Here is a 20,163-nt window from a genome sequence, read left to right on the forward strand (position 1 = left end):
ACTCGTGCTGATCGCCAAGGAAAGAGAGGTGGAGGGCTAGCAAACATCCATATTACTAACCGAGAATGCTAAACTGGATGATGGACGCAGGCACATCCGGCAATGGGCCGTAGCTGCAAAAAGACGTACTGCACAGGCGCAAAAAGAGTCCGCGAGAGTCGGCTGAGGAGCCGAGAAAGGCGGACAAAAGAGGGCGAGAGAGGCGGATGAGGGGCCGCGAGAGGCGCAGGCGCAAAAACAGTCCGCGAGAGTCGGAGAAAGGCGGACAAAAGAGGGCGACAAAGGCGGATGAGGGGCCGCGAGAGGCGGACAAGACCACAGAAAAAAGGAGTGAGCACATACAAAAAGGAGTCACAGAAATGAGTCGCAACAAGCACCGAAAAAAGGAAAAGGCACATAAAAACGTAGTCAAACGCAGGCAAAGCACGAAACACATTGCACACGAAACTAAACACACCAAAAAAAAAGAACAGACGAGCGCACAACAGCAAGGCACGACCACACCCCCCCACACCCTACAGGCACGGGACGGGACACACACCAAGAGGGGGATTCAACAAGCCCATGGAAGACAAAAAAAAGAACACAAAACCGCCCCACAGACCCTACAAGCAAGGGACAGGACACACACAAAGAGGGGGATTCAAACAAGACACAGGAACACAAAAAGAAAGAAGACGCTCGCGCAACAACAATCCCCCCCCCCACCCCAAATCAATAAGAAGTGACACCCAAAGCCACATATTTAAAGGAAACGTCCATATTAAACATACGTCATCTCAAAACCTTCACACTAGGCAGCATAGGTGGATCTCATTAAAATAAAGCACTATTAACCGTTCAACTGGAGAAAAGGCTCCATATTAACAGTGAGTGCGATCTTCCTTAATACTTAATACATATTTCGCACGCTGAGGAACAAACAAGTCATGCATACACGGTCACGGGTACAAAACGATTCGGATCGGATAACGGGACCAAACACACGAACACGAATGAAACAAAAACAATACACGGCGGCGCATACAACGCGCTTCGGAAAATACGTGAGAAAAAATGTCTCGGATCAAAAAATGCAAAGCTCAAGTAACCCCGTTACAGAGACGTGCCCAAATGAACAGACACATTAAACGTAGACGCATACAGCGCGCGTCTCAAACTGCTGCATCGAAACAAGCACGATTTCAAAAGAAAGAGCTCGCGTCTCAGACATACAAAAAAGGGAGCAAAGCAACGCGCATATGACCGGCCAGAAAACAAGCAAGCAAGGACTCCAAAAGCAGAAAGCTCAACTGACCGACATACAAAAACGGACAAGGCACGATACAAACAATGCACGACATAGAGTGAAACGGACTTTGCGCAAAGCGGAGTCGAATCAATTAAAAATCAAAAATAGCGCGTCACAAATAATGGACATGCGACAACGCGGCACTCAAACACCACAAGCAAAACATGTTAACGGCAGCGAAGGCTACAACGGGCTTCTCACACAGCACAGGCAAATCGATTACAGCTCCAAAACAACACGTCCCAAATACTACACATGCAACAACGCGCCTCTCAAACGGCACAAGCAAAACATACACCAGGAAAATTCATTCGGATTAATGAATGTCATTTGCAATCATTGTCATTCAGTTCACTTCCCTGAAGAAACAACTGGCAATACAAGTAATACATTTACACGTTGTTGTCAAAAGGGTCAAATTAGACTGCCTTCTTTACATTCATATACTGAATATCTACAGAACCTTCTAACTAGCGATGTACCTGAAAGTGAAATCTTTATCAACTGCATTAGATCCTACAAATCGGTATCCACTATGAACATTAACGGTGGCACTGCACGTGACATCCGTCTTGAAAAAATGTTGTTTATTGATGAATGTACAATGGCATGAAGTCACTTACTCAACACCATTCATAAACTTCTACAAACGTTTATGAATAATAATATTCGATTTGGAGGAAAGGTACTTTTATGAGGAGGAGATTTTAGACAGTGATTAGCTATTCTTCCAGATGCCATGCACTCAGCTATTGTTCAGTGCACCTTAAAATACGCAGACAATTGGCATTGCTTTCAAAAGATACAGTTAGTAAAAAAGATGCGATGTCCAGAACCAGATGATAACAATTGCTTATTACAACTGAGAGATGGTACACTCACCAATACAGATGGACTTCACCCACATATTATTACAATTCCTCAAGCCTTTATCTGCGACGACTTAGTTACAGACAGATTTGGAACAGCAATCTCATTAGACCAAATGCCCCTTTTAACACAACGCACTATATTATGTCCAAAAAATATTAATGTGTAAAACATAAATACCCAAGTCATTCCATTACTTCCTGGAAAGACACAACTCTTTCTAAGCTCTGACAAACTTGACTCTGATCACAACAATAACCATCTTCATTGACCTTACAAGTTCTGAGCTGGAATTACCTTTTACACTTAAACGGCGTGTACAAAGAAATTTTCCAATAAACCTTTACACTGTGCCACACACTTTATTGTTTGCTTTCTATTTGCATCATCTACACCTTCACACTATTCTATATCTCATTCATACATCACGCTCTTTGTCATTTCCCAACACCAGGGGTTGGCGAGCGAAGCGAGCAGGGGGCGGAGCCCCCTAGTTTACTCTAGCAGGTTAAAATGTAAAAATATCAGTTTTGGTAAGTTCAAGTCTTTTGAGTATCTCGCCATTGTTATTCAGGGAGATTCTCACGTTTTAGTATTATCCGTGTATAGACCTCCTAAATTCAACGCGTCTTTCTTTGAGGAATTCTCTGACTTGATGTCAATGTTAATTACGAACTATGACGCACTCTTAATAGTCGGCGACTTTAATTTTCATGTAGATAATCAATGTGACCAAAAAGTAAAAGAATTTATGAACCTCCTGGACTCTTTTGATTTGAGACAGCTCGTTAATCAGCCTACACATAAAGCAGGTCATACGTTAGACTTAGTAATTACTAAAGGACTAAAAGTTGATATAAAGCAGGTCATTGATACGGGTCTTTCAGACCATTTTCTTCTACTTTTTAATATAGAAATAATGATAGAAAACACTCATGAGAAGCATATTGTTAAAAAACGCTTCTTTGACTCATCAGCAGCTTTAAAACTTACAAACATTCTAACCAATCAGTCCGTTTATAGTGCCAACTATAATAGCGAGGAGAATGTAAATAGTAAGGTGGAAAGATTTAATACTAAAGTGAGGGCTGCTGTTGACATAGTTGCACCTGAAAAGACAGTTAAAAAATCTTCTAGCATTGTTATACCTTGGAAGACCCAAAGAGTGTCTGATTTAAAGAGAACATGCCGTAGAGCTGAGCGTAAATGGAGGAAGACTAAACTAACTATTGACTATGAGATATTAAAAGTTAAAATAACAGAATACAATAACACAGTCCGTCTTGAGAGGCGCTGCTATTTCTCTAAGATTATAAATAACAATGCTAGTAATCCCAGAGTCTTATTTTCGACAATTGATCATCTGTTAAACCAGGTAACTCAAAGGAATGCCTTCTAAGTACTTCCAGTAAAACCTGTGAGGCTATCGCTGTATTTTTCAATCAAAAAATTAATGATATTAGAAATAACATAGTATATCTCCCCAACACTAAGGATCCCCCGAAACCCCAGTACTCCATAATAAATAAATTAGAGTCTTTCACTAGGATAGATTTACCTGATTTACATAAAATAATTTCTCAAATGAAACCATCCACCTGTGCCCTTGACCCAATACCAACAAATTTTTTCAAAGAAGTATCGGGTGTGCTTAGTGATAATGTTCTTGACATAGTAAACTCGTCATTAGATACGGGGGTCTTCCCAGACTGTCTTAAGACTGCGGTAGTTAAACCCCTACTTAAGAAAAATAATCTCGACCCCTCTGCTCTTGAAAATTATAGACCCATCTCTAACCTGCCTTTCTTAAGTAAAATTCTAGAGAAGGCAGTCATTATGCAGTTAAATGAGCACCTCAATAAACCTGCTATTCTTGATAAATTTCAGTCAGGTTTTAGAACAAATCACAGCACAGAAACTGCACTCGTTAAAGTAGTAAATGACTTGCGGGTAAATGCAGACAGAGGCCATTTATCTGTTCTCATCCTCTTAGATTTGAGTGCCGCATTTGACACTATTGATCATAATATTCTTAAGAATCGCCTTAGTCAATGGGTGGGCCTCTCTGGCAGTGTCTTAAACTGGTTTGAATCCTACCTGGCAGGGAGAAAATTCTTTGTTAGTTGTGGTAATTATAACTCAAAGACACATGATATTCTATATGATGTTCCACAAGGCTCTATCCTGGGTCCGCTGCTCTTCTCAATCTACATGCTTCCATTAGGTCAGATTATCTCGGGACATAACGTGAGCTACCACAGCTATGCTGATGACACACAGCTGTATTTATCAATAGCACCTGATGACCCCAAATCTCTTGATTCGCTAACACAATGTCTAACCTGTATCTCAGAATGGATGAATAGTAACTTTCTCAAATTAAATAAAGAAAAAACCGAAATCTTAGTGATTGGCAATAATGGATACAATGAGGCTATTAGAAATAAACTGGATGCATTAGGATTAAAAGTCAAATCGGAGGTAAAAAGCTTAGGGGTAACCGTTGATTGTAATCTGAATTTTAAATCGCATATTAATAAAATCACTAGGACAGCATTTTTTCACCTAAGGAACATAGCAAAAGTTAGACCTCTTATATCATCGAAAGATGCAGAGAAATTAGTTCATGCGTTTGTCTTTAGTCGGCTAGATTACTGTAACGCACTCCTCTCAGGACTACCCAAAAAAGACATCAATCGTTTGCAACTAGTGCAGAATGCAGCTGCTAGAATCCTTACCAGGAAAAGAAAATCCGAACACATTTCTCCAGTTTTGATGTCACTACACTGGTTACCTGTGTCATTCAGAATTGACTTTAAAATTCTGCTTATGGTTTATAAAGCTTTAAATAATCTCGCCCCGTCTTATATATCGGAATGTCTGACACCTTATATTCCAAATCGCAACCTCAGATCCTCAACTGAGTGTCTCCTTAGAATTCCAAGAGCAAAACTTAAAAGAAGTGGTGAGGCGGCCTTCTGCTGTTATGCACCTAAAATCTGGAATAGCCTGCCAGTAGGAATTCGCCAGGCTAATACAGTGGAGCACTTTAAAAAACTGCTGAAAACACATTACTTTAACATGGCCTTCTCATAACTTCACTGTAATTTAATCCTGACACTCTGTATATCCAATTCATTATAATAACTATTCATTCAAAATTTGTACTAACCCCTACTCTCTCTTCTGTTTTCTTTTCCGGTGTCCTATTGGTGGTGGCTTGTGCCACCACCATCTACCCAAAGCACCATGATGTTCCAACAATGATGGATGGATTAAAAGCCAGAAGTCTGTATAACCATCAGCATCAAGTGACTCCATGAGAACCCTAACTACAAAGAGGACTATTTCATTTATGTTAGGTAGAATGCCCAAAGGGGACTGGGCGGTCTCGTGGCCTGGAACCCCTACAGATTTTATTTTTTTCTCCAGCTTTCTGGAGTTTTTTTTTTTGTTTTTTCTGTCCACCCTGGCCATCGGACCTTACTCCTTATTATGTTAACTAAGGTTGTCTTATTTTAATTTCTTTTTTGTCTTTTATTCTTTTTTTCTTCATTATGTAAATCACTTTGAGCTACTTTTTGTATGAAAATGTGCTATATAAATAAATGTTGTTGTTGTTGTTGTTGTTATCTTATCCAAAGATCTTGACCATACATTGTTGTTCTCTCTTCTTAGCCTGAGGAGGTCTATTAATTTTTTACATTTAAGATGTCTCACTTAAAGGTTTTCCAATGTTGTTACTTGTCCTGGTGTGTATATAAGCACAGGGGACTCCAGTTTCTGTATTCCATCTCGCCTGAACAAGGGGCCTGAGTTGCCTTGAAAGCCTGCATATTGTATTGTAATCTTTTTAGTTAGCCAATAAAAGAACTCACTCTGCTTGACTTCTCACTACATTCATAATGGCTAACACGGTACAACACCCTAGTAAATCATATTCAATCGCACACACAGTACTGTCCAACGTCTATCTGTAGATATGTTGCTACGGTGTTTGGATCTGCAAAATACCACAAAACTAGACAACAACGTTTTCATGGACACGTCCATATTAGTTCTCCAAATGTTTTACTGCAACACGGTCAACTCGGGTGTGACGTCACTCCCAGCTCCGACATAAATGGTACACAACTTTGGACCAGACCTAAACAAGTTGGCAAATGTATTACCATCGGGTGAACTGTGTTAGCGTGAGGATGTGGATTTGGTTATGCGTCCCCCACCTCCAAAGCATCACGGCCTTTTTTCTCGATTTGAACAATCGAAAGGCTTTAAAGTCGAGATTTTGCGTTGAATCAACAATAATATGTCGCAATATTTCAATGTAGTCGTTTTGGAGTGACATATTTTTCTGCCATCTTTCCCTATGAAATTTTTGAAACACCATGCAGCATGACTTTTAAGTTGGTTCAGCTTCATTCTGCATGCTAAATTTCAATAAGAACAACTCGGCCATTACAAAATAATAATAATAATTAATTGATTTTAATGATACATTTTATTTCAAGGTGCCTTTCTAAACACCCAAGGACACCATAGAAACAATAAAATCATAAAATCAACAAAAAAAAACCAAACAGACCTGCATGTAGACATAAACATATCTATGGACCTGAAACTACAGCAATAAGAACACAGCCTAATGTGTAGTTTATGGCGTCTCCCCCTATTACAATGCCCCCCTCCATGATGAAATGTTTGAAACACCACATGGCCTGCACTTTAAGTTGGACTAACTAATGTTGTGAACATTTTTGGTTGTTTTTGCCTAGTTGGTGTATACACAGACAGACAAGATGTGGTCTGAGGGCTGAAATGAAGTCATTATTGTGCAAAATGAATCCATCACATCAAACAAAGTCAAAAAAAATGTTAAAGCCAGACAGAGGATATTATGATTTAATATGTAAAAATCACTGGCAGTTCTCAAGAGTCCACCTTATGAGAAGGATTTAGGAGTTGTAGTGGACTCTAAACGATCAACTGCCAGGCAGTGTTCAGAAGACATTAAGAAAGCTGACAGTATGATAGGTTATATAGCGCCTTGACATGTGGAGTACAAGTCACCGGAGGTTCTGCTCAAACTTTATGACACACTGGTGAGGCCTCATCTGGAGTCCTGGGTGCAGTTTGGGTCTCCAGGCTACAAAAAGGACATAGCAGCACAAGAAAAGGTCCAGAGAAGAGCGACTAGACTGATTCCAGGGGTAAGGAGGATGAATTAGGACGAATGATTGAAAGAGCTGAGCCTTGGCAGTTTATGGAAAAGAAGATTAAGAGGAAACATGTCAGGTTATATAGCACCCTGACATGTGGAGTTCAAGTCCAAGGAGGTTCTGTTGAAGCTTTAGAACACACTGGTGAGGCCTCATCTGGAGTCCTGGGTGCAGTTTTGATCTCCAGGCTACAAAATGGAAATAACAGCACAAGAAAAAGGTCCAGAGAAGAGCAACTAGGCTGATTCCAGGGCTACAGGGGATGAGTTATGAGGAAAGATTGAGGGACTTGAAAGTTTTAACAGCTTAATGTCAGTAAATGTAAAATATTACATATAAGAAGTAAAAATGTGAGGTTTGAATACACAATGGGCAGTCAGAAAATCGAGAGTCCACCTTATGAGAAGGATTTAGGAATCATAGTGGACTATCAACTGCCACAGTGTTCAGAAGCCATTAAGAAGGCAAACAGAATGTCAGGTTATATAGCGCCTTGAAGTGTTGAGTACAAGTCACAGGAGGTTCTGCTTAGCTTTATAACACACTGGTGAGGCCTCAGCTGGAGTACTTTGTGCAGTTTTGGTCTCCATTGAGGAGGACCTGGGAGTCATACTGGACTGGTCACTGTCTATATGTAACCAGAGGACAGAAGTGATCAAAAATGCTAATAGGATATTAGGTTATATAGCACCTTGATGTGTGGAGTACAAGTCACAGGAGGTTCTGCTCAAGCTTTATTACACACTGGTAAGGCCTCATCTGGAGTATTGTGGGCAGTTTGGGTCACCAGGCTACAAAAAGGACATAGCAGCACTAGAGAAAGGTCCAGAGAAGAGCGACTAGGCTGATTGCAGGGCTACAGGGAACAAGTTATGAGGAAAGATTGAGGGAGTTGAAAGTTTTAACAGCTTAATGTCAGTAAATGTAAAATATTACACATAAGAAGTAAAAATGTGAGGTTTGAATACACAATGGGCAGTCGGAAAATCGAGAGTCCACCTTATGAGAAGATTTAGGAGTCGTAGTGGAGTCTAAGCTATCAACTTCCAGACAGAAGCCATTAAGAAGGCAAACAGAATGTCAGGTTATATAGCGCCTTGATGTGGGCAGTTTTGGTCTCCAGGCTACAAAATGGACATTACAGCACTAGAAAAGGTCCAGAGAAGAGCAACTGGGCTGAGTCCAGGGATATAAGGGATAAGTTATGAGGAAAGACTAAAAGAGCTGAGCCTTTATAGTTTAAACAAAAGAAGATTAAGAGGTGACATGACTGAAGTGTTTAAAATCATGAAGGGAATTAGTCCAGTGGATCCAGATGGTGACTTTACAATGAGGGGACACAGTTGGAAACTTGTGAAGGGTAAATTTCGCACAAACATTAGGAAGTTTTTCTTTACACAAAGAACGATAGACACTTGGAATAAGTTACCAAGTAGGGTGGTAGACAGTAAGACTTTAGGGACTTTCAAAACTTCACTTCATGTTTTTTTGGAAGAAATAAGTGGATAGCACTGGTGAGCTTTGGTGGGCTGAATGGCCTGTTCTCGCCCAGAGTGTTCTAATGTTCCAACTGGCAGCTCTCAGGTGGCAGCCAGCATTTTCCTCAGTAATCTGTCTAACCTGATGCTTTGTCTTATGCCCATTGGTCTGCCATCCTTTGTAGGCTTTTAATTTAATTAATCTGATTTTTGAAAAAAATTTGACTCCCTGACACTCTTTGTTCCAGGTTAAGGTTGGCACACTGCAATGCCAGTAATAATATCCACATGCAATTACAAAAACAATATGAACTCCATGTACAATTCCTCATCATAGAAATGTCAGTGAAGAAGATAAGAAAAGGTCCATACCGATCACTTTGTCCTTCTTTCCATTCTTAATTGGGGTGCAGAGCAAACTCTTCATTTGCTTATTTGAATTGTCCACATTTTCATTCTATTATGAGGGAGAGAAAAGAAAAAAAATAAGATGGAGTATCAACTAAGACTTCATCATCTAAATAAGCAAAAGGAGATTACGAGGAGACCTGACTGAAGTGTTCAAAATGATGAAGGGAATCAGTGCAGTGGATCGAGATGGTGACTTTAAAATGAGTTCATCAAGAACACGGGGACACAGCTGGAAACTTGTGAAGGGGAAATTTCACACAAACATGAGGAAGTTCTTCTTCACCCAGAAAACCTGAGACACATGGAGTAAGTGGTGTGGTGGATAACAAAACTTTAGTGATGTTCAAAACTCGACTTGATGTTATTTTGAAGAATGAAGTGGATACGACTGGTGAGGTTTGTTGGGCTGAATGGCCTGTCCTCGTCGAGAACGCTCTAATACTTTAATGTCAGACTCCTTAACACCATGCTGCCCCCTGGGATCTTCCACACGGCCTCAACCACCTCTAAAAACAGAACTTTTATACATGCAGGCCACTGTCCAGTAAAGACGAGTGTGCAGGGAGAAAAAGAAATGAAAATCTCATACTGACCTTTAAGGATTTTGCACTTTGACATTCTTTGATATCCTTCTACTGTGAAACATTCTGACCTGTCATTGTTTACACGTCTTAAACAACGATTATCTATCATACACCGAGTCACCCTGCCATTTCTGAACGTTATCCTCACAGGTGGCATTACAGTGGTAGTGCTGCTGCTTTGCAGTAAGGAGATTGTGGGTTCGCTTCCCAGGTCCTCCCTGTGTGGAGAGCACTTCGAGTAGTGAGAGAAGAGCTATATAAATGTACAGAATTATTACTACCTCACACTGTGCTGTGTTATCTATATTTATTTATTATATTACATATTTATTGACTATATTTATGTATCTAGATTGCATAATACCATACATTGCATCAATATTCATACTGCTTTCTACAAGTCAATATCGCTGCTGCTGCTACATCTTTGTCTTGTCTTTGCACAATGTCTTGTCTCGTTTGTGTTTTAATTTTTAAATTTAAATTTTAAATTTTAATTTTAATCCTAATTTTAATGTTTAATTTTTTATTTGCACTTCATGTTGTTACACTGTGGGCCCTGAGCTTCGCAATTTCGTCTATCTGTTGTCATGGGAAGCTGGGGGCCAGACCCAGCTGGGATGCCTGGAAGGACCAGGCGGTGGTTTATACGTCCCCCGGGCCACGAGGGGGCAACCGCCCTGGATATTGACGGGACCACGGGGAAGGAGCAAGGAGGCTCAAACCCACTGGGGCCCGTGGCCACCGCCAGGGTGCACCTCGAGCGTCGTGGAGCCCGGGAGATCGACACTTCTACCACACCTGGGAAGGACCTTCCAGGAACGCCCGGAGTGCTTCTGGATGCAAGGGCAGCACTTCCGCCACACCAGGAAGTGCTGCCGGAAAAGCGTCATCAGGCACCTGGAGCACATCCGGGTGGAAATAAAAGGGGCCACCTCACTCCAATCAGAGAGCTAGAGTCGGGAACGGGAGCAGGACGAAGTTCATGTGAGGAGAGGAAAGGTGGCCCAGTACCTCCATCCAGAATCAGACACTCATCAATGGCTAAAGGAGGACAGCGTCTAGAGGCTGTTAGATTTGCAAAAGGAGGCTCAGCTAAGTATTGATGTCATATCTCTGTTGGGGGGCCACATTTATGCACCTGTCTAATTTTGTTATGATGCATATTGCATAAATATTAACATTATACAAAGTTACTGTCTGTTATACCTGCATTTTTATCATTTAATTTAATATTGTTTTTTATCAGTATGCTGCTGCTGGATTATGTGAATTTCCCCTTAGATAGATAGATAGATAGATAGATAGATAGATAGATAGATAGATAGATAGATAGATAGATAGATAGATAGATAGAGTGAAAGGCACTATATAATAGATAGATAGATAGATAGATAGATAGATAGATAGATAGATAGATAGATAGATAGATAGATAGATAGATAGATAGATAGATAGGATTAATAAAGTATCTATCTATCTATCTATCTATCTATCTATCTATCTATCTATCTATCTATCTATCTATCTATCTATCTATCTATTATATAGTGCCTTTCACTCTATCTATCTATCTATCTATCTATCTATCTATCTATCTATCTATCATATAGTGCCTTTCACTCTATCTATCTATCTATCTATCTATCTATCTATCTATCTATCTATCTATCTATCTATCTATCTATCTATCTATCTATCTATCTATTATATAGTGCCTTTCACTCTATCTATCTATCTATCTATCTATCTATCTATCTATCTATCTATCTATCTATCTATCTATTATATAGTGCCTTTCACTCTATCTATCTACCTATCTATCTATTTTCTGTTAATCTAGTAAACTTAACGTCACTGCTAATCCTACTGTGTCCATAAGGCATGTCACATATTAAAAGGAAGTTGCTACTTTGAAAGCTCAGCCAATGAGAAACAAAAATCCAAAGAATTAAGAGGGGCTCCCAAACTTTTTCATATGACTGTATATTTACGACACAGTAAAGTGTGCAGAAGGTGAAGAGGTCTGAATACGCACTGAATCCACTGTGCAGATCGCAAATAAAAGATCAGACATAAGGGACACAGGAAACCAGCACACGTCTACCTGCCCCCCAAAAAAGGCCACACATCCAAAAACGTGCAAAATGAGTTTAGTGTGAGTACCATTTGCTAGTTATTGAAGTCGTATTAAATACCTGCCTACAATCTACAGTATATTAGTGCATAGTCTATGGGAGGCTCTTATAACCCCCACAAGCTGAACTGAATTGGTGTGTTCTAACTACTTGCCCGTCTGATTATAGATTGGTGTCAGTTAGTGACCTGCCTTGGTGAGTGTAAGGTTTTAAACCCGGCCTTATGTGCTCAATAGTATGAAAGTTAACGCGCTCTATTGAACGTGTGGCGCCATACGTTAGAGTGCACTGAAGATGAAGTGAAGCATCTTTAAATAAAGAAACAACTGAGGTTTAACAAGAAAAGTTAAGTTTAGAGAAGAGACATTTTTTCCACCTTTTATTCTACGTGTGTAACAATCTTTATTTTTATTCTTGGGTGGACTGTTTGCTTTGAACTTTCACTAAATCTTTTAAAACAAACTTCTGGACTAAGCGATTTCTTCGGTGCAGGTTTTACTCGTGCTTGATCCTGCCTTACTCACCCGCAGCTACATTTAGTATGACAGGTGACATTTTTGAAAAATTGTAATTTATTTTACTGTGTAAAATATTTCTACTTACGGTCCAGGGAAATCTCTTGTCTTTAGTGATGTCAGCGATGTTGAGGGTCTCCATGGTGTTTCTCACGTACTGAGCAAACATGTAGTTGATTTTGTTTGCGTCGCACTCCCTGGGTGAGACAACACATAGACAATCCAAGTTCATTATTCAAGTCTTTACCCAACTACTTCTACGGTTAGCTAGGAGAACAGGCGTGAGAACACAAGACCCCAAGAAGTCTGACAAATGAGAGGGGACCACTCGGCCTGTCAAGCTCGTCATGTCATTTTCTAACCTGCTCAATCCAGGCCAGGCTGAGCCTAACAGAGCTGGCACAGGAGTGCACACACACAGTTTAGCATTGCCAATTCACCCAACTTGCATGTCTTTGGATTGTGGGAGGAGACCCACACAGACACGGGGAGAACATGCCAACTCCACGCAGGGAGGACCAACCCTGGTCTCCTTACCAGCTCTACCACTGTGCCACCTTATCAAGCTCACTTGTTTAGCTAATAGCTAAGATGTTCCCAACATCACAAAATGGCGTATAAAACAAACAGTAAATATACACGTTAATAAATACATTGCAAAGTGTTAAACAGAAGCCCAAAAAATAAGATAACTACTGTGTCTAAAATAATTAAAGAATAAAACCAACAATAACAAAATGACAGTTAAAACATTCCCAATAAATTTACAGAAGTAAACCTTCCTGGTACAAAATCATAAAGCAAAACAAAATATGCGTCATCATCACACGCTCCGTCTATTAAAGTCCATTGGCACAGGTGCAGCTTCAAGCTCATGCAGCTGAGACAAAGTGCACCAGATTGAGATGCCACAGACCCCAGGTGAGCAGTGTGTGGCAGCGCCAGCGACAAGGCGGTGTAGGCAAAGGACGAAGCAGATTGCGGTGGCATTGCAGAGCAGCTGTGGAGATAAAGTGTCAAAGCTGAGATGCAGTGTTCTGGCACAGCAGCTGCAGCGTCCATTCAGTGAAGGAAGACAGACAAGAGACCAATGGATCTGCAGCTCCACACAAGAAGGGTCACCTGCTCACATATAATCAACAGATCACCACACAGCATACTGCATTTAACACCTCTGCTACTCCACATGATTGTGCAGCACTCAACATCCCTGCTCTCCCACAAAAAGCTGATGTGTCTTTGCCACCAGCTGTACAACTGGTGTGGAAACAAAGACCACCCCGCTATTTCAAAGAGTTTGTGCACTGTTGCAAGGAGCTGGGGACAGCGACTTCAAAGGGAGGACTATGTGACGCACTGAGCCACCAACAGTACAAACTGGCATTTTATCATGCAAATGAGCAACTTCAGTGCCAACCGAAGGAGAGAAAATCTAAAAATGCCTGCCAAAGTCACATGAGCTCCAACAAGTGCGGCAACACCAAGTGGACAATGAGCAACATAAAAGAGCCATGTAAAGAGCGAGAATTCATTGAGTTGCTGCTGGTGAGCACTGCAGTGGCGCTACGGTATATTGTTGAATTTCTGACTTAATCTTTGGAATCAAATTAAATTCTTGTATAGCAGGATTTTGGACCTTCTTGTCCTGCATGAACTAGCTGTGCTACCTGTCTAAGGCAGAATGAAATCTAAGTCATCAACGTAGACCTCAGCATTAATGTTTGCAGTGCACCATACAACGCATATGTCTCTGTTATGCCATTTTGCATAGGAGTCGTAAAAGCAGCGTTGTTGTTTGTGATACGCCATCTGTTGGAATGTTAAATGCAATGTATACATCTCTTTTATATACCATCTGCTATGGGATTCGTAAAAACAGTGCTAATGTTTGTGATGCGCCATCTGTTGGAATGTTAAATGCAATGTATATATCTCTTTTATATACCATCTGCTATGGGATTCGTAAAAACAGTGCTAATGTTTGTGATGCACCATCTGTTGGAATGACCAATGCAATTGATATGTCTCTGTTATATGTCATTTGGAATGGGATTTGTAAAAGCAGTGTTAACATTTGTAATGTGCCATCTGTTGGAATGAGAAATGCAATGCATATTTCTCTGCTATATTTGTTTGGTATGGAATTAGTAAATGCAGTGATAATATTTTGTGATGTATCATCTGTTGGAATGACAAAAGCATTTTTTATGTCTCTGTTATATACCATTTGGAGTAAGACTGGTAAAAGCAGTGTTAATGTTTGTGATGTGCCATCTGTTGGAATGACAAATGAAATGCATTTTATCACTACTAATGCTTGTGATGTGCCATCTGTTGGAATGACAGAGACATAGCAACAGGATGGACATAGACAGACACATTATCCTTTTATTAAGATGGATAAACTTTGACAGTGAATGTATATAGCTGTCAGTCATTGAACTGTATTTTTCACAGTGACGCATACTGTAAAATATACATTCATTTGAGAAGTAATATTGTAAATTTAAACTATATTTTATGACATATTTGTAGTTCTAGGGTGTTGTACCATGTTAGCCATTATGAATGTAGTGAAAAGTCAAGCAAAATGAAAACCTTTTATTGGCTAACTAAAAAGATTACAATATGCAAGCTTTCGAGGCAACTGAGGCCCCTTCTTCAGGCAAGATGGAATTGATTGCATATTGTAATCTTTTTAGTTAGCCAATAAAAGGTGCCATTTTGCTTGACTTTTCACTACATGATATATTTGAAAATATATATATATGTAAAAAAGGAAATTTTATATACTGTACTTTTCATTTCTGCCATTCATTCATTATGCCATTACATAAAAACACTTGAACAATTTTATACACATTTATATTTCATGTATTATCAGCCCTTTTCATAATTTATTTCCAACAGATTTTTAGAATGATACCTCTTTGGGAAATCTGATGACTCAATTAACTCTTCATGCTCCATATGGAACACACTGGAAAACGAATTCTAAAAAAATAAAAATAAACAAAATTTTCATTGTGTGATTTATTAGAAGAATGAAAAAGACATTTTAGCCTCATCTTCATACTCCACAACAATCAATGAACCTCTGAGGTCCGTCCTCCTCAATGTGAACTGTAAAGGCGGAGGGAGGGAGGGCGGTCCCTCAGCGCTGATGTCACTGTGGCCCCACCTCCTAGGACTCCACCCAGAGAAAACAGGCGTTAAAAACAAACATACAATACATACACTAATGTACACAAGTGTGGATTCACTCCGAAATGTTCATGTTTTTTGACACATTTTATTATCAAGGTACTTTAAATTGATTTAAAAATACAGGCAATGCCTTACCGATGTCTATAATGGCTACTACTGCTTGAAACAAATGATTTTTAGTTTAGTATTCACATCTGGCTGTAGCAGGAGTTCCTTCAGTCTCCTAATGGTCAACTCCCTTAGCTTATCCTTAATTGTTCATTTATAAAAGCTAACTGGTTATTAGAGAAACCTTTGTGATTCGATTAGCACCACTGACGCCTGTCATTCGGTTCACTTGGGTTGCAAGGTTACTGGCATTCCTAAAGTTCAGCTCTGGGTTCAAAAATGTAAAAATGTGCCGATCATAAGCATTCACCCCCTTGGAATTTTTACATTTTCTTTGTTATACAACATTGAATTGCAGGGGATCTAATTAGTTTTTTTTTGGAAACTGATCAAAAGAAAAAGACTCTTTAATGTCAGATGGATTCTACTCAAGTTCTGGACCCATCTTGAGAAGAATTAAAGCAACCAGGAGGCACCTGAGCACAGTTTGGAGGACCACAGCAAAGGGTCTGCATACTTCTCGCCAATTTGGAGCCCTAGGTGGGGTTGACGGATGTCGGCCCTCGTTGTCCATAGCTGGTTGTTGGTGTTATTAGACTTCGATGACTTTTTTTGGGGGCCCAGTGTCCAGAGCATGCACCCCTTCAGCAGCACAGACAGCGCCATATTGTGTATTTACCGTGGACTTTAAGGAGCGCGTGGCCTTTGGTGAATGGAGCAGGCGCATTTTTACATTCATAGACAACACCCAGCGGCTATCATCAGTGTTTAACGCCCTTCCCCTCGATGTCCTGAGTGTGTGTGCCTTTGTGTACAAACCACACACCTTCGTATCGCACTTCTATGGGCCACTGGTCCCCCTCAGTGTCCGGAGTACGCACCCCTTTACTTTCATAAATGGCGCCCTAGTTGACCACCTATGTTGCCTAATGGATTGACCGACTATTTCTGGAAATGAGAGATTTGAGTTTTTAATAAATTTGGAAACCTTTTTGAAAACGCCGTGGGTTATCGAGTGTAGACTGATGGGCAAAACTGGCAAACTGATTCATTTAAAATCGAATTTACAACACAAAGTGAAGGGCCCTGAAGACCGCCTGACTCTGCTGTAGGGTGCTGTCGAGGTGTTTCTCTAAATACATATGAGCTTTGGTGTCTGATGTAAACGTGGTACATAATAAAATCCAAATGCTCCGACTCAGTCAGGGCTGTGGCCTTAATTACTTGACTAGAAGTAAATTTCCCCTTAGAAGAGACTGATAATGAAAGGCAATGGAAGGCGCTATATAAACAGATATGATGCGTTTTCCTTTGCAGTCGCCTCCTCCTTGCTTCACGTTTAGTGATCCCCCATTAGTGTCACTAATAATAATGGTGTGGGTATCTTCATTTCTCAGCATGTTACATATGGAGCTCTCCGCATCTCAAATTACCACAGCATCCACGCACACTGCAGAGGGCCGCTCCACCAGAGTCCGGTCCTTTAAACCCTGCATGTCTGCTCCTCACTCACACCGTCCCTTTTGGTCCCTTTTACTTGTCCCTATTAGTTCAGTGCTCTCCTGCTCTTTCTCAATTCTTAGCCTCTTTCGTTTGTTCCGTGACTTGGGATGGGGTGTGAAGTTGAGGGGGAGTCATCAGGGTCCGGATCCTGTTATAAATGTTGTGTACGATTTCACACACGTGTGCATGGGAGGCAGCTAAAGGGCCTGAATGAGAGTAGTTCCACACCAGACCAGGGGGAGGCGGAGTGCACCGACTTCCTTCTCTCATTTCTCTGCAGACTAGTTACAGGAAATCCCGCCTAGTCCCGATGACATCACTCCCAGTCCCAGGTCCAATGACGCCACTTCCGGCCCTACTGATGATGCCACTTCCTCCGCTCGCCCTTAAAGCCGCCATCTTTGTGCCAGCAAGTCAGTTCTGTACAAGACTGCCCCTAACAATATACGGGTGGCTGCCCCAAACCTTTTTTTTTTTTGTCGTGTTTATGACAATGATTAAGCTGTGATGGACAAAAAGAATCAATGACAACAAACAGAAATGTTTCAAGCCTTACTGTTGTGTCTCCATCCACAATGAACATGGTGCAGCTCTGGGCCTGCATGAAGGACAGGATGGTCGCTGCTATCTTTTTGAGGATCACCTCCAGGGACTGCTGCTCTTCGAAAATCAGGCTGGCGAGATCCAAGAGCACCTAAATTAAAGAGCACAGCGGGAAGATGAAAGTCAACAAGGCCGTCGGCTTGTAACGGCAGAGGGACGACAGCAGTGGAAATGAAGGGGGAGTGCATTTCAGGCCAGGAAACGCTTCTTTACGTAAAGAATTGTGGGAATCCGGAACATACGACTGGGACATGGAGTTGGAGTAGAAACCTTGAGAACCTTTAAGAAGGGTCTGGATGAGATATGGGGGCTGCTTAGTTACGACCTCAATTAACAAGCGATAAATGAAGTGAAAGGACTCCTCTGTTGGCATAGTGGCTCCATAATGTTACAATACTAAATATTACCCAGGGAGGCCTGTCGACAAAACACGGGAGCCACTTAGTTGAGTCTCAAGACAGGCCTGAGCTACTGGGCATAGGCCAAGGTGGTGGACAGGAGAACCACAAGTAGATGTACAGGCCAGCTGTGAATACGCAGAACTAGGGGGGCAGCAGTGTTAGGCCACAGGGGCTGCTTTGGGGACCACCCTTGTTTTGCAACACGTCACCACATCCCAGTGCCGTCGTAAACAAGAGTGGATAACAATTCAGAACTTCAGTTTATGTAACAGAGAACAAAAATCTGGTTCCCCAATAGACTCCTTACCTCTGTCCGGTGCTTGTAGTGGGCCGTAAAGGCACTTCGCCCCAATAGCAACCCATATTTACAAAGATAATCTGTCCTTTACCAGAGCTTTTGCACTTCCAATGGGGAAAGACCCCCCCATTCCTGTGTCCCAAAAGAAACTGTAGTATCAGCATTGAATCAAGAACATTATATGTGTAGGAGCAGAGCTGGATCCACCATCAAGGCATTCTGGGGGCCTAAAGTGTTCCATGAAATGAGTAAGGGGAACCCCCCTACCAATGAAATGATCAAGTATACGTGCACTTTAACAATCGAAGGGGGAATCGCTCAATAAAACGATTGAGTATCCACTAGTCAAAATGATCAAGGGGGCAGGGGAGGGAGGGATGGGACAATGAAGCGATCGAGTCTCACGCCAAAATCAAAAGTGACGACTCGGTGTCTGCATGCCCTGTTAAGAAGCCAAATCACCCAGGGGTCTGTGGGGGCGGGAGGGTCTTATACTGGCCTTATGTAGGAGGAGAACAATGAATCCAAAACAACAGGGGGCACCACCAGTTCTTTTTTTCCAGGTCAGCCACAGTCCCTATCCATAGGGAAGAGCCAAATTAGAGGCGGAGTCTAACTGTATATAATGCCGCACTCCATTTGAAGAGGGAAGTCGGAATTTCTGAGCTGCTAGTCAAAACTTTCAAGTGGAGTGCCCGCTTAAGTTGGATTTCCAACTCGGAAACTTCAAATTATGTCATCAATCCAAAATGGCGACATGCACCATAAATTTCAGTGACAGCTATAGTGTTATGCTGCTTATTAGGTCAGTCATACACACACAGTCCTGTCCAACTTCTCTCCATGTTGTTACGGTGTTTGGACATGCTGAACATCGCATAATGTGTTGTGGTCAACTGCTATTTATTCTGATAGTGCAAGCACAACAAAGCTTTTCCTGGATGAGTCCATATTGGTTTCCCAAATGTTTTACTGGAATGTGGTGTCACACGTGTGAGTCTGGGAGACAGCTTCAGGGCTCTGGTGATGGTTGTGACCCGGAGAAGCAGGCATTGGTGGTGTTTGTTAATGTTGCTGTGGATGGCCAGGACACCTCCACGCCAGATGGAGCAGAGAAGGAGATGTGGCCAGAACATTACCTCCCCCCGAACTCTGGAGTTGGAGTTTGACACAGCCCTGTTGGGGTCCGTGGGCACCACTAGGGGGCACTGCAGCGGACGCCACACCTCGAAGTGCTGCCGGAAGTCCATCACTGAGCACCTGGAGTATGTCCGGGTTCCTTATATAAGGGGAGCCAGGGTCGGGAGGAGAAAAAGAAAAGAGGGGGAGAAGAAGAAGAGTATTGTGTTTTGTAGTATGTATGCTTTGCACTGTGTTATATTTGTGGGGAATGGGGAAAGCGTTTCCCACAAGGGAAAAGAAATTTAAAAGCCCTGTGTGCTTTGGAGTTGTGCTTCTGTGTCTGTCTGTGTCAAGTTGGGTGGCTGGTACGCCCCCAGGTGGTGCCACAATGTCTCCTCTCTCCCCCCTCCTCCTC

The 20,163-nt window shown here is 41.5% G+C and overlaps 1 protein-coding gene across 3 annotated transcripts in view; it reads right to left on the reverse strand.

Moving 5' to 3' along the window:
• The window catches only part of pde5ab (phosphodiesterase 5A, cGMP-specific, b), a 129,549-nt gene that overhangs the window by 28,986 nt on the left and 80,400 nt on the right, over nucleotides 1-20,163 (reverse strand). For all 3 annotated transcript variants that reach the window (XM_051929776.1, XM_051929775.1, XM_028805071.2), the window contains exons 6-9: nucleotides 17,881-18,018; nucleotides 15,433-15,500; nucleotides 12,595-12,703; nucleotides 9,231-9,315 (exon numbers count right to left, since the gene is read on the reverse strand). In XM_051929776.1, coding sequence (XP_051785736.1) covers nucleotides 9,231-9,315; nucleotides 12,595-12,703; nucleotides 15,433-15,500; nucleotides 17,881-18,018 — 400 coding nt within the window. The remainder of the gene's footprint in view (nucleotides 1-9,230; nucleotides 9,316-12,594; nucleotides 12,704-15,432; nucleotides 15,501-17,880; nucleotides 18,019-20,163) is intronic.

Source organism: Erpetoichthys calabaricus, chromosome 7 (genome assembly GCF_900747795.2).
Source record: "Erpetoichthys calabaricus chromosome 7, fErpCal1.3, whole genome shotgun sequence".
NCBI classification, from domain to species: domain Eukaryota; kingdom Metazoa; phylum Chordata; class Cladistia; order Polypteriformes; family Polypteridae; genus Erpetoichthys; species Erpetoichthys calabaricus.